The following is a 14,261-nucleotide window of genomic DNA, read 5'->3' as shown; positions in this document are numbered from 1 at the left end:
ATATGCCACACCTATGAGGTGTGATGGATTATCTCGACAAAGGAGAAATGCTCACTAACACAGATTTAGACAGATTTGTGAACAATACTTGAGGGGAATGGCCTTTTGTGCGTGGAGAAAACATTTTAGATCTTTGAGTCCAGCTCACGAAAAATATCACTGAGTCTAAAAACGCTCACGTTACTGTTTTTTTTTTCAACGCCAGTGTATGCCATCAATGCACAACATTTGAAAAAAAGCACAATAAAGTATTTTTCATGGGAAAGGGACTCCCAATTGCCTTGCGTAATTGTACTGTGTTTTACGCAACCGTATCCTGGCATCTTTGATCTTTTGATTTTCTTGCCATCCACACACAACGAATGCGCTGCCGACTTTGACCTCCTTTAGGTTAGCCTCCCCGTGGGAACGGAGTTGTTATTAGGAATCCCACGTGCGTTCCTGGCAGAACACGCCCTGCTCCAATATTACTGGTTCCAGGACACGGGCCGCTCCACTGTGAATGGCTGCTGTATCCCAGTAGAACGCATCCGTGGGAAGCCATACTCTGGGTTCACTGATGGGTCCACTTAACTTATTAGGATGGCCAATCAGCGTACACCATAAACTCTCTACACTCACGATTGGCTGTCTTCAGTGAGGGTGCCTCCCACCCTGCGCCTCCGTTCGGAATACAGACGCCATTGCCGTTCTTCACTTTACATCGTTTTTATAGGGTCCGTCTAATGACTTATTTGCGTCGTCGAATGAATTTGTTTGTGTCCACACACGTTGCTTCCGAGTCATTAGTGCAACAGTTGTCTGTGAAAATTCTAACTGAATGATGATATAATAGTATTCAGCCTATTATGTCGTTGTTATTGGGTCACATTAATTGTTTGTGTTGACACACGTGGCTTTCCAGTCAGTCAGAAAGTTGTTAATGGTAGATAGAAATTACAATATGATTTTATTTTCAGCACGATGGATTTCCATCCTCAATTCCGCTACCTGGCTTTCTTGAAACAGCTTACTCTGGAGTCTTCCAAGGAAGCCTCCAAGATAGCCCGAGCCTCTCGGTACACTGTAGGATGAGCGTGATGACGATGACGATGGCACCCCCCCAATAAATTTACATTGCTATCACGTGTGACATTATTTGATTATAATGACAAATTGGTCATGGTCGTAGGTCTGAAGCTACGGTCACGACATGCAAAATGGCGGATCAGGTGACGGCGGACGCCAAGGCTCGTGTGGTCCAGGGTGGAGGAGACCCCGGGTGCTGGCAGCTGGTGCTCAGCGAGTGTGAGCTCCAGTTTGGTCAGTACCGGGGCCAGACCTTCAAGTGGCTGCTAATCAATGACATGGGCTACGCCTGCTGCATCCTGGCCTCTTACCAGAAGGAGTGGGACGGCGGAGACACGTCACAGTCGCCCCTGGCTCGGAACAAAGACGCCCTGGCATCCTACGCACAGCTGTTCCCGGACATCTCCCTGGCCGTCCGCAACCGCATGATGCTCATGGGTGCGCCGGTGGTCAGGGAGATGGATGACAAGCTGCTGGATTTCGGGGAGTACTGCCATGAGACCTATCGCTTCCTGTACGACTCCCCCGGCAAGGAGCATCGATCGTAAGTTGTCTTATTGCCTGTGAAAAATGCCTTAACCAAAATGAGCGAGGTTAGCTTAAATGAAATTATCCTATCCTAGATACGTGGCATGGATGAGGAAGACCAAGGTGTTCCAGGGCTCGCGGTTGCCCTCCTTCCAACAGTACATCCTGGGCCGAGACAGACAGGCCAAGTACAACGCAGGTAAACGTGGTCATCATAGAGACCATCATCATTATTAAAAATGATTGTTGACACTTACAGGCGTTTCTTTACAGGAGAGGGTGAGCAGTCTGACCAGCAGCTAACGGAAGCCGCCGCAGAAGTCGAGTCTCAGCGTGAGTGAATTTGAATGTCTCTACTGCGTAGTCTGAGTGAGAATGAAATTAGACTGACAGCGATGTCTCGACTCGACAGTGTCTGCCGGACGCGCACTTGCCAGAGGGCAGACAGCTGTCAGAGAGTCGACCCCCGACACAAAGGTAGGCATTGCAACGCGGGCAGGCACTTATTACCAGAGGGTCGTCATCGTCCGTCTGTCGCAGGTGCTGCCGAAAGGTTGGCGCCAAACTTTGCCGGAGACCGAGCACGAATGGTTGGCCAAAGCGCTCTACGTCAAAGGCTCCCGTGGGAAAATGGTCCTGACGTCGGAGTTCCAGCTATGGTGGGACACCCCAAAACGCCACTTTATTACACCCAGCCCCCCACCTCCTCCTAGGCCTTCTTCCACCACTGCTTCTTCCTCTGGGCGCCGTACAAGATGTGGGGGTTGAAGCTGGCCTGCCCCCACTGCCGGCACCGGCTGACCGGAGGCGGGCTGTACCAGACCGTGCGGCGGGTGCTGGACCTCCAAGAACGGCTGGCGCCGGAAGTACTCGGCCTGGGAAGAAGCCATCATCCAGCAGATGAGCATGTACCAACATCAGAAGTTCCCGGCCGTCCTCACGTACAAGTAAGAAAGGAACCGAGCGAGCGGTGGTCGTCGGTTCAGCCTCGCACATCGCCGCATCACTTTGCTTCCCGCTCGGTTGGCCTGCGACTTGAAGGTGGTGCACATGCTGAAGGACCGCTCGTTGGAGCAGCTAGGTCTGGTTTCTGGCTGCCTTCGTGAGGGCGGTGATTCCACACCTTCCTGAGAACAAGGCCCGCATCACGTCGGTCTTCGGTAGCGTGCTGAAGATGGACTCCACCAAGAAGGTACGTAGTCGTCCGAGGGTGCGTATCGTTTCCATTGCCGCCACGCCACACCGCCCGCTGCTGACACTCACCCCGTGCCTTTGTGCTTACAGATGGCCAAGAAGCTTGCGGGGGCGGCCGCCGGAACCGCCGCCTGGGTCACCAACGTGGGCAACGGGCAGGTGCTCATGTCCGTGCTCACTGTCGCTCAGGGCGAAGGGCTGTCGAGCATGGCGAGCGGACTGATGCGGCGGTACAGGGAGTCGGGACAGGCCTCGCCTCAGCTTCTGTACGTGGACCGCGATTGCTGCTCCGCAACCGGGAAGGGCAAGGTAGGTGAAATTGATTCTTCGGCGCGCAGGCTCTTTCGCGGCCCACTCTAACGTTCTCTCTTTTGCCGCGTGCCTTGGGTCGCGGCCATGTTCGGCGATTGGAAGGATCTGATGGTGCGGCTGGACGTGTGGCACCTCATGCGGCGCTTCGCCAGGGGGGTGACCACAGACTCCCACATCCTCTACGGTCCCTTCATGGCCAGGCTGTCCCTGGCCATCTTCGAATGGGACGCCGAGGACAGGAACCTGCTGAGACGGGCCAAGCAGGCCGAGCAGGGCGCGGACGGCGGCCGACCGGTCACTCTTTCGGCCAGGGAGCTGGTCCGACACTTCCGTTGCCGCACGAGAGAGGCCAAGGAGACGGAGCGGCTCATCCAGGAGGTGCTGGACCACTTCTGGGAGGCCAAGGATACGATGGGCATGGCTCTCCTCGACCAGGCCAGGACTCGGCACATCTGGGACACGCAGCGCCAGCACATGGCCTGCATCCAGGACCCGCCCGGCGTCCCCATAGACACCAAGGTGGGGGAGGTGACGAGAGGTGCGCGCGAGGAGTGCTTCCACCTCCACCAGTGCCGCTTCATTCCAGGTGAGGAGCGCAAGCGTTTTGTGGCGGGGGTCGTTGGCGGGCGAGCAAGCGTAACTCTCCTTCTGTTCTCTTTGGCAGGCACCGTGGCCAACGTCCTCCACTTCCAGGTCTACCTGCTGGATGGCTTGACCCGGTGGAACGAGGACCGACCCAGGGCAGCCATGGTGGGGGGCCTGTCGACGACCTTGACACGCTGCTACAACTCCCGCCTGCTCAGCGCTTCCCAAAACCTGACGCAGAAGCTGCTGAAACGCACTGTGGTGGAAAACTACACCCCGCCGGGGGAGTACACTGATAAGTCGTAGGGGCGTGCCAGGCCAACCCCCTCCCTCTCTCTCCCACCGGCGTGACACATTCTGACTTGAAATTGATCGCGTTCATGTATAAACCAGCATAACATGACAGAAATAACAGGTGCTAACTTATAGTCATTCAATTACTTTATTTTTAATTAAATTACTTCACCCACACCGAAGTTTTCGAGCATGATTCGACAGAACGGCGGCATTTTTACATCCAACTGTTCGTGCTAGCAGTAGCTTGCTAGGCTACGTAACATTTTATTGCCTGCACGTGAGCCGTATCGTATTCAAAGCACGTCAACATACCTCAAGCAAGGCTTAAATGAACGTCCTCTCCTGTCCTGAGCACCAGTGACCACCAACACACGTTTTTCCCCCATTTTGTTTTTATAATACAGTCGGCGTGATCCACTCTTGTTGTCGTCGCCCAGGTAACGAGTGGACCCGGTCGCATGAGTTGACAAGATAAAGCCCACTGATCGTAAAAAAACGGGATATGGTGGTATCGGAATACAAGATTTTATTGCAGTAGTCTGAAATGTGTCTTGTAGTCTTACGTGTTGTCTGTCCCACACCTCCGAGGTATTTTTTTTTCGTTTTTTTTTTAATATAAATAACTTCATTGGCCATCAGATATTTACAGTACTCCGTCAAAGGACACGCGACGAGGCTACAAAAATAAACTAGCTTTTGGATTCAAATATACTGTGCACGCGGCGATGCGGAGTTAATGTCTTTTGCGGAGCCTCGGCGAATTATGACATTAAAGCCGATCAGCATAGAATGCGAAATATCGGCTGATACCGATCAGCCCGATAAAATCGGTGTAAAGTCTAACACACACAGATATATATATATATATATATAAATAGATATATATAGCTTTTCTTTTTTTGAGCGCCGTCTCCAAAAGTATCCGTTTCACTCAGGATCGTTCGTGTTCATGTTCACTTTCGATTGACACTGTGCGAGCTATGAATCAAAACAAATTGTGTACAACGGCGGTGGTAGTTTTCGTGTGGTGTAGGATATTGAGAGCTGCTCCTGATCTCATTGAGCCTCATTGAACAAGTTGACGTTGAACAACCAAACAAAAACAATGACTGACTCTTCACACCGGCACTCAATTCTCAGGTTTTGAATCGATCGCAACCGGACGATCGAGCGATTCAACGACCCGGATGAACGACGAGATTCACAGATTCACTCGGAGACGGTTTACTGCCGTCATCGTCCATATGGTCAGCATCCAATTGTTAAGATGACGAATATCCCTCCGCTCACGAGAGAACAATCGGTGAGCCATAACTGTGCATTGAGCCGGTTCACGTAACTCGTCAGTTAAATATATATATTTTTTAAAAAACACACACAATTAATGGATATTAATTTCTGGATATTCTTACCTTGTAGTAAACATCGAACTGTATGTTTTCCGGGAGCGACCGTATGTCCTTCTTTGAGCGAATGTAATTGTCCACCACGACCGATATCGCGGTGTTATATAGTGACTCTGGGATCCACTCGAGCTCCACCGCGGCCATGTTGTTTTCCTTCTCCAAAAAAGGCCAGTCACAATCCTCCCTTAGACACCTCCGAACATTAGATGCCCCACCGTTTCGCTTACTTCGAAGGGCGGTACAAATGATTGTCCTCACGCTAAATTGCGGCTTCGGCTTCGATTTTCTTCTCCCACGTATCGCTTCATCGACCCCTATTCCCCTCAATTCACACCCACCCAACAAAGTAAAAGCATAGAAATCGAAAATGAATAGACCCCGCCTCGAGTGGGTGTGCGCGCAGCCGAAATACGTAACCACGTCCGCCATATTGAAGGTGCTACATCTGCGCAGTCAAGTCATGCAAATCAATGAACGGAACTTCATAAAGCGCCTTTTCTACAAAGTGCACAACGTTAGTGCCTCTCATTCACCTTTTCACACACTATAATATATTGGGAAAACAGCTTTACGTGTTGACAAAAATGTAAATTTACCCCCTCGGTCCTCAATTCCACCCACAGTGTTTTGATATTTGAGGGGCATTTATTTCAGTCCTTCGGAAAATTGTCATATGCTCCCACCTTGCAGCAAAGCAAAGTACATTTATTTATATAGCGCATTTCACACTCAAGGTAACTCAATGTGCTCTGCATGATGAAAAGCATTGAAAAACAAAGAAAGAAAAATAAAACTACAATTAAAACGGCGTACATTGCAAGAAATATATCAGAAAGTTTTCCTGCAATAAAAACTCCTACCCCCTTTTCTGATTATACTGTAATCCACATCCTCTTCCAAACTAGTTAGACCCTGAAACTCTATATTATATTCTATTACATATTAGAATATAAAGTATTCTATATTCCCTTCATACAGTAAACGTCTCGCTCACTTGTAAAGTAGTCAAGAATGTGAAAGTGTTCCTATAACATTGCCTGAACAATTAATATTTTGCAGGCAGTTATAGAATTCTATGATGGTGACACTGACCCTGAAATTCACATTTTCCAGCTATCGTGACAAAACATAAATTTAGGACATAAAAACACACTACGGAGAGTCACTTAGCAATGAAGGGTTGCCAGTAACGTCATGCTGATACAATGACAATTGAACAAATGGTGGAGTCCCCAAGAAATGTAAAGCAGTTTGAAATGGCTGATAGTGTGATAATCTGGTACAATGACAATTGTGCAAAAGATGCAGAGACCTCAAGTGATTTTGAGCAGTTTGAAATAACTAATAGCAGACTATTAGCTGCCAAAGTGACAATTGTGCAAATGGTGCAGAGGCTTTAGGACATTTAAGCAGTTTAAAGTGACGAGCAGCGCGATAATGTGGAACAGTGACAATTGTGCAAATGGTGCAGATAGTTCTCAAGCATTTGAGCGGCCAGTATTGGTCAACAACAGATGTGCAAAGTGAGTGCACGAATAATGTAGTAGTGTCCCAACAAAGATGTGCCAAATTGGCAGCATGTTACAATGAAATTGTAAGTTAACTGTTTAAGAGGTTAATGACAAGCGGGAAGAAACTGTTGGGAGTGTCCTGGTTTTGGTTTGCATTGTTCAATAGCGCCTACCCGAGGGAAGGAACTGGAAGAGGTGGTGACCAGGATGTGGGGGGGGTCCAAGAGGATTTTGCATGCTCATGTCTTAGTTCTGGCAGCGTGCCAGTCCTCAAGAGAGGGTACTGGGATACCGAGAATTTGTTTGCTGTTGAAGTGATTTGCAGTATGTGTCGTGGGGAACGTCGTCTTAATGCTTCAACACAACAAATGTGATCGTGCACCGCAAGAATGTACACAAGGAGGAACGTGCCGCGTTCAAGCGACGCAGTGGGGGGTGGTAAGCCAAATGAATGCAAACTTTGCACAACACCCGTCCATATAACCGGGACATTGTGAAAGTTAGAGTAAGAATGTCATTACCAGTATTGATGAAAGTAATTTCATTGCAAAATAAAGTAATTACAGTAAGTTAGCACCCATTATTTCTGTCATGTTGTAATGTTAATTTGACCTAAACTTATGTCAGTGGCCAATCCTTGAATGCTCCCTAGAGGTCATTGATGTTTTCACTTTTGTCTAAAAAGCTCGAGAATCATTTGAGCTGCGGTGGGCTCCAGCACGCCCGCGACCCTAGTGAGGATAAGCAGTACAGAAAATGGACGGATGGATGGATGGATACAGTACTCAGTATACAGTACACAAGTATAAACAAACCCAATTCCAATGAAGTTGGGATGTTGTGTTCAACATAAATAACAACAGAATACAATGATTTGCAAATCATGTTCAACCTATATTTCATTGAATACACTACAAAGATATTTGATGTTCAAATTGATAACCTTTATTGTTTTTAGCAAATAATCATTAACTTAGAATTTTGTGGCTGCAACACGTTCCAAAAAAGCTGGGACAGCTTAAGCATGTTTACCGCTGTGTTACGTCACCTTTTCTTTTAACAACATTCAGTAAACGTTTGGGAACTGAGGACACTAATTGTTGTAGGTGGAGTTGTTTCCCATTCTTTCCTGATGTACAGCTTCAACTGTTCAACAGTCCGGTGTCTCCGTTGTCGTATTTTACACTTCATAATGGTCTGGACTGCAGGCAGGCCAGTCTAGTACTCTTTTACTGCGACGCCACGCTATTGTAACACGTACAGAATGTGGTTTGGCATTACTTGCTGAAATAAGCAGGGGCGACCATGAAAAAGACGTTGCTTGGATGGCAGCATATGTTTCTACAAAACCCGTACCTACCTTTCTGCATTAATGGTGCCTTCACAGATGCGTAAGTTACCCATGCCATTGGCACTAACACAGCCCCAAACCATCACAGATGCTGGCTTTTGAACTTTGCATCCATAACAGTCCGGATGGTTCTTTTCGTCTTTGGCCCAGAGGACACGACGTACACAATTTCCAAAAACAATTTGAAATGTGGACTCGTCAGACTACAGAACACTTTTCCACTTTTCATCAGTCCATCTTAGATGAGCTTGGGCTGGGGATCCAGCAGGTGTCCTGTCACGCTCTTGAGATGGCCCAGCAAAAGGCGTTCAAATGACTGCATGGCCGCAGATCTCAGGGCGATAGGCCTGCAGTCTTTCAGACTCGAGATTGCAGGTTTCTTGGGGACTGGGATGATGGTGGAGTGTTTGAAACAGGATGGTACTTCAAACAGTTCCAGAGCGCTATTGAAGATCTGTGTGGAGACTGGAGCGAGCTGGTCTGCGCAGACTTTGAGGTAGGATGGGGACAGCAGGTCTGAGCCCGGCGCTTTGTTGATCTTTTCTTGTTTAAAGATACATCTCACATCCTGTTCATGGCTGGACAATGCAGAAGGGGGAGTCAGAGGTGTGATGGTGGTCATGGTGCGGCTGAGTGGATGTGGGGTGTGAAATTGTCATTTTCACATCTACAGTAGGTGTTCAAGTCGTCAGCCAGTCCTTTATTCTTCTCCGCTTGGGGGGGATGATTGCTTGTAGATGGTTAGCAATTGTAGACCACCCCAGTCTTATTTGCATTAAACTGGTTCTTCAGCTTTTCTGCATAATTTCTCTTTGCGATGTTAATTTACTTTGTCAGCTGGTTTCTAACCCGATTCTACAGGGCTCTGTCCCCACTCCGATAGGCATCCTCTTTAGCCTGGTAAGGTTGTCTAAGTTTGGTGGTGAGCCACAGCTTGCTGTAATTGAACGTGCAAAATGTCTTTGTTGGTTCACACGTTTTCACAGAAGCTGATGCAGGACGTAAGAGTGACTGCAAATTCATCCGGGCTACCAGTTGAAGTTTCAAAGACACTCCAATCTGGGCAGTCTATGGATACAGTACACATTCATCTCGTGAGAGAAATTAAGCAATCATCTGTATGATGGCAGAATCAGTAAGGGTTTTAGCTTTGGAAGTGGAACATGACCATTTAAGTCCCTTGATCTGACTGCTCCTCTGTGGCATGTGCGGCACCTTTTACAGCAAAGTGAATTTCTTAAAACTTTGGTCTTTGTGGCTCGGCCTCGTATTTAGCTGTATCTGGAGCGGCAACAAGCATTCCCCTTATTGCCCGAACAGCGGAAAGCAGCGAGTTTGGGCTAGTAGCCGCTAGCATGATGACAGAAAAGCCATGCGGTTCCCATAATTTATTGTCACATGCAAACTTCAATGATTACAGTAAAAGAGATGTTCATCTTGCCCTGCGATTGGCTTGCGACCCGTTGAGGGTCGACACCGCCTCTTGCCCGACGTCAGCTGGGATAGGTGCCAGTGCAAGCCAGTGAGGATAAGCGGTTCAGATAAATGGCTTGATGGTGTTATTTCGTTCATCGAACTGCGGCGCAAAAAGTATTTCGGACCGAAACCAAAAATGGACTTTTGGAATATTTTCGGCCGAACTGTGAGTGCATCACTACAAATAGTCAATGCAAATGACAACATAATTTTCAGGTTATCAACTGTGAGCACATAATTGGAATGTTTTTGAAGAAACCTCCCAATGATAGCTTTTTGGGGGGAAAATAAACTTGCACTGTTCCGAATTATTACATACAACAGAATTTCAAGACATTTTATGTTTAAAAAAAAATGAAAATAGTCAGTTGAGTTTGAAGCATGAGGTGAGATTTACTGAAATCAAAAGCGAGTACAAACAGAAACAAACAGTTTAACATAAGAATTTGACAGCAATTATGACATCAATTGAGCATGTATTTTGATTTTCTGCTTGATTTTCTTCAAAGGATGTCAGAATTGCCTCCCAGAGCTGCTCTTTGGATGTGAACTTCCTCCAACCCTCATAGATCTTTTGCTTGAGGATGCTCCAAAGGTTCCCAACAGGGTTGAGGTCAGGGGAGGATTGGGGATTGGGGGCCATGCCATGAGTTTCTGTCCTTTTATGCCCATTATTTGCCATTGAATCACACGGATTCCTTGCAGCATGAGATTGTTCACTGGTGAGTGCTGCGTAACCCTGGATCTTTCTGACAGATGGAGTAGTGGATAGTTGGTGGATGGCCACCACGTCCTAACAAGGCTGCGACATCAGCAAGGAGGTGGTGGATTTATGTTTTTGACTTATGCTGCAAGGAATACATCTGTCATTGGCTGCAATGTGTTCTCAATGTTTTGCACATTTTTACATTCACAAAGTTGTCTTCTCTTGAGTGTAGATTTTGAAACCCACCTTCTCCAGTCATTACTCTCTCAAACGGCTGCGATCAACACGAACGAAAAACAAGGAGAGAACGCCAGAGCACGATGGCTTGGAGTCAACTGACGCTTCCCGGCTGTCAGAAGCTGGCGCCCGTCCCATTACTTGTGTTGTAATATACAAATTGTGGGGCGACCAGGGAAAGATGCGCCATTTTCTCTCCGCCTGCGACGCCGACACGAGGCTCAGTTCTTGGGAAGAGAGAAAATGCCCAGAATTCTGTCGACATATTTTGCTGAGCTCTTGAGAATCATAAACGGCTCAAAATTCTATCAGTGTGAGTTTGTTGATTGGTTTTACCTTTCCTGAGAGAAAACAAACACGCAAAAATTGGTGAGTGTGGTGGTAGTTTATTAATTTCTAATCTGGGGCCTCGGGCCCTGCATAGGATATAACGCCAACACTCCAACAGTACCCAGGTACTCTGCGTAAAATGGTCCCATTGCTGTGAAACTCCTGAATTTAAAGCTGACAGTGTACACTTTTATCACATCTTGTTTTTATTTCAAATAGATTGTGGTTGTGTATCAGTACAAAATCATAAAAACTGCTATTGTCCACACTTCTGAACATACAGTCCGCTCAAGGTCAATTCAATTGTTTTTGTTGTATACTGAAGACATTTGGATTTCAGATCAAAAGATGAATAGGAGACAAAAGTTCAGAATTCCATCTTTTATTTCATGGTATTTACTTCTAAATGTGTTCAACAACTCGGGACAGAGCACCTTTTGTTTGAAGCCCCCCACTTTTCAAGTGAGCAAAAGTATTGGAACATGTGACTGATGGGTGTTTCAAGTTGCTCATGTGTTGCCTTTTAGATTGACTGCGTAAACATTAGATAGTGCTTGCGTTTGGCTTTGGGTTTCACCTGTGAAAACTGCATTGGCTCTTAAGCAAACATGAAGCCCAAAGACGTGTCTTTGGGAGAAAAGCAAACCATTTAGAAGCTGAGAGAAGAGGCAAAATAGATCAGAGCTATTGCACAAACATTGGGCATGGCCAATACAACAATTTGGAATGTCCTGAAAAAGAAAGAAACTGCTGGTATACTGCGCAACAGACATTGAACAGGTCGGCCAAGGGTATCAACAGCTCTTGATGACAGAAACGTGAGAGCTGTGAAGAACCACCCAGTGACATCACTGCCAACCTCCACAGGGCAGTGGGTAAAGGTATCACAATCCATTGTCCAAAGACGACTTCGAGAGAAGAAATATACAGGCCATACCGCAAGATTCAAACCACTCATCAGCAAAAAGCATCAGAAGGCATCAGATTTTGCAAAGTAGTACAGGGATGAGCCACAAACGTTTTGGAACAATGTTTTCTGGACAGATGTGACCAAGATTAACCTCGACCAAAGTGATGGACAGGCCAAAGTATGGAGAAAGAAAGGATCTGCTTCTGATCCAAAACACACAAGCTCATCTGTGAAGCATGGTGGAGGTCATGTCATGGCTTGAGCTTGTCTTTATTGATGATGTAACTCATGATTGCAGCAGCAGAATGAATTCTGAAGTCTACAAAACCATTTTGTTTGGCAATTTACAGAAAAATGCATCCAAACTAATCGGGAGACGCTTCATTATGCAACAACACAATGACCCAAAACACTGCCAACACAACAAAGAACTTGATCAGGGACAAAAAGTGGAAGGTCTTAGACTGGCCAAGTCAATCACCGGACCTTAACCCAATAGAGCATGCATTTGACCTCCTCTCCTGAAGAGGAGACTGAACAGAGAAACCCCCAGAAACAAGAACTGAAAGACGTTAGTAAAAGCCTGGAAAAGCATTTCAAATGAAGAATGTCAATGGGTCGCAGCCTTGATGCAGTTATTGAAAGTAAGGATTATGCCACCAAATATTAAATGTTATTCACTTTAATTTAATGTCTGTTCCAATACTTTGCTCACTTGAAACGTTGGGTGGCTTCAAACAAAGGGTGCTCTGTCGCTCTCGGTGTAAATAACGTGAAATAAAAGCTGGAATTCTGAACTTTTGTCTCATATTCATCTTTTGATCTGAAACCCAAATATCTTCAGTATACAACAAAAACAAAGGACTTGACCTTGCCGTTCTAATACTTTTGGAGGGGATTGTTAATGCAAATCCAGGGGAATTTTTTTGTTTTTTGGGGGTCAGGCAGTGTCTTATCAGTAATCCTGCGAAAGACAAAGGAGCAAATAATTAATACATCAGAGATAGACTGTTGGTATCAATGGTACTAGCAAAGTCATATGGTATTCCTTGTGACTGGCCAATAAAAATTGGATAGCCTATACACTTCTCACAAAACCTTAGGGATATTGGGCTTTTGTGTGGATTTGCATTCAAAGGTTTACAGATGGTCTAATAACGGTTCATCATTATAATAACGGTTATAATGCATTTTATGTGCATATTTCAGTCAAAAGTAGAATACCCCTTACTTTTTAAGGGGTATTGTCGATAGTAATGATAGTTTATTATTGTTCCGAATAATTAGATGATCTGGAACTTTCTCAGAGGAGCAGGAGAAAACAGGAAGCAGATGTGGTCATGGTTGATGAAAAGTGAGACCAGATCACTGGATGACACAGTATTTCTTGTAGTCTGACTCAAAGTCTTCATCGATGCCACTGGTGTCCGCCATCTTCTGGCCGTCCATCTTTGGCAGGAACTGTGAGTAATTGACTCGCTGTTGCTCATAAAAGAGCATGTAGGCTGAGTCGGTATCAATCTCTTCAAAATGCACTTCCTGCAAAAAACAATTGGTGCTTTAATTTAAAAAGAAATACAATCAGTCCAGTGATAACATGAACATTCTTAACGTTTACCAAACCTTGGCTGATACAAGAATTGCCCTTTGTAAGGAGCTCATTGAAATACATCAAAATTCTAAATTATAACCTCTGAAAATTATTGGAAGCAAGACTTCGATAGTTTTTTCATCTTTTTCCTAAATTGAATGCGATCTGATCTGAGGAGCTGGTCAACTTCCATTTTGTTTCGAATTTCAAAACAGGTTACCTAACCTATTTCCCTTTGAGGTTGATGTATTTGAAATGAGTCAAGTCAGAATGTTATAGCATATATGTGTGCTGCTAGACCAATTTTACTGGGGGGGGGGGGGGGCTGAGCTGGGGCCAGCGGTTTGTGAGAGAGGCACAGTTTTAAACACAAACACGCTCCATTTAAAATGATTTATTCATTGTATGAGTAAACTGTTTTTTTTTTAAATTGGAATCAGTACATTCTTTCATTGTATTCTCAAGCTTGATCACAGACAAAGACTGAAAATTAGCTGAAGCCAGACATCTATGCATCACATACTCCCGATTTTAAAGGCAGAAATTCACCAAATTTCAGCAACAGAGTAGGCCTATATCAATAACATTTATTATAATAGGCTACTGTTGTGGGCTTGCTAGGTTGTGGTAAGGTTAACTAATGTGAGCTAGAAGCATGCAGTTAATTCATGCTGACAATGCCCGGTCAGGTTGTGATTAGAATTCATCAAGTTGACTAACAACTAGTGTTGCACCAAGTACTGGTACCAGTACCATATT

General features: G+C 45.7%; 2 protein-coding genes across 9 annotated transcripts in view; both read right to left on the bottom strand.

Annotated features, from left to right (window-relative positions):
• Positions 1-5,729, bottom strand: part of appbp2 (amyloid beta precursor protein (cytoplasmic tail) binding protein 2) — an 86,798-nt gene extending 81,069 nt beyond the window's left edge. For all 4 annotated transcript variants that reach the window (XM_061681809.1, XM_061681810.1, XM_061681811.1 and 1 more), the window contains exon 1: positions 5,397-5,729. In XM_061681809.1, coding sequence (XP_061537793.1) covers positions 5,397-5,534 — 138 coding nt within the window. In that variant the 5' untranslated portion in view covers positions 5,535-5,729. The remainder of the gene's footprint in view (positions 1-5,396) is intronic.
• Positions 5,730-10,113: 4,384 nt separating this feature from the next.
• Positions 10,114-14,261, bottom strand: part of usp32 (ubiquitin specific peptidase 32) — a 150,581-nt gene continuing 146,433 nt past the window's right edge. For all 5 annotated transcript variants that reach the window (XM_061682538.1, XM_061682537.1, XM_061682539.1 and 2 more), the window contains one exon: positions 10,114-13,450. In XM_061682538.1, coding sequence (XP_061538522.1) covers positions 13,277-13,450 — 174 coding nt within the window. In that variant the 3' untranslated portion in view covers positions 10,114-13,276. The remainder of the gene's footprint in view (positions 13,451-14,261) is intronic.

The sequence above is a fragment of the Phycodurus eques genome, chromosome 7, assembly GCF_024500275.1.
Source record: "Phycodurus eques isolate BA_2022a chromosome 7, UOR_Pequ_1.1, whole genome shotgun sequence".
Classification (NCBI taxonomy): Eukaryota; Metazoa; Chordata; class Actinopteri; order Syngnathiformes; family Syngnathidae; genus Phycodurus; species Phycodurus eques.
Note: the sequence above shows the minus strand (reverse complement) of the source record. Positions and strands in the feature narration are given on the sequence as shown.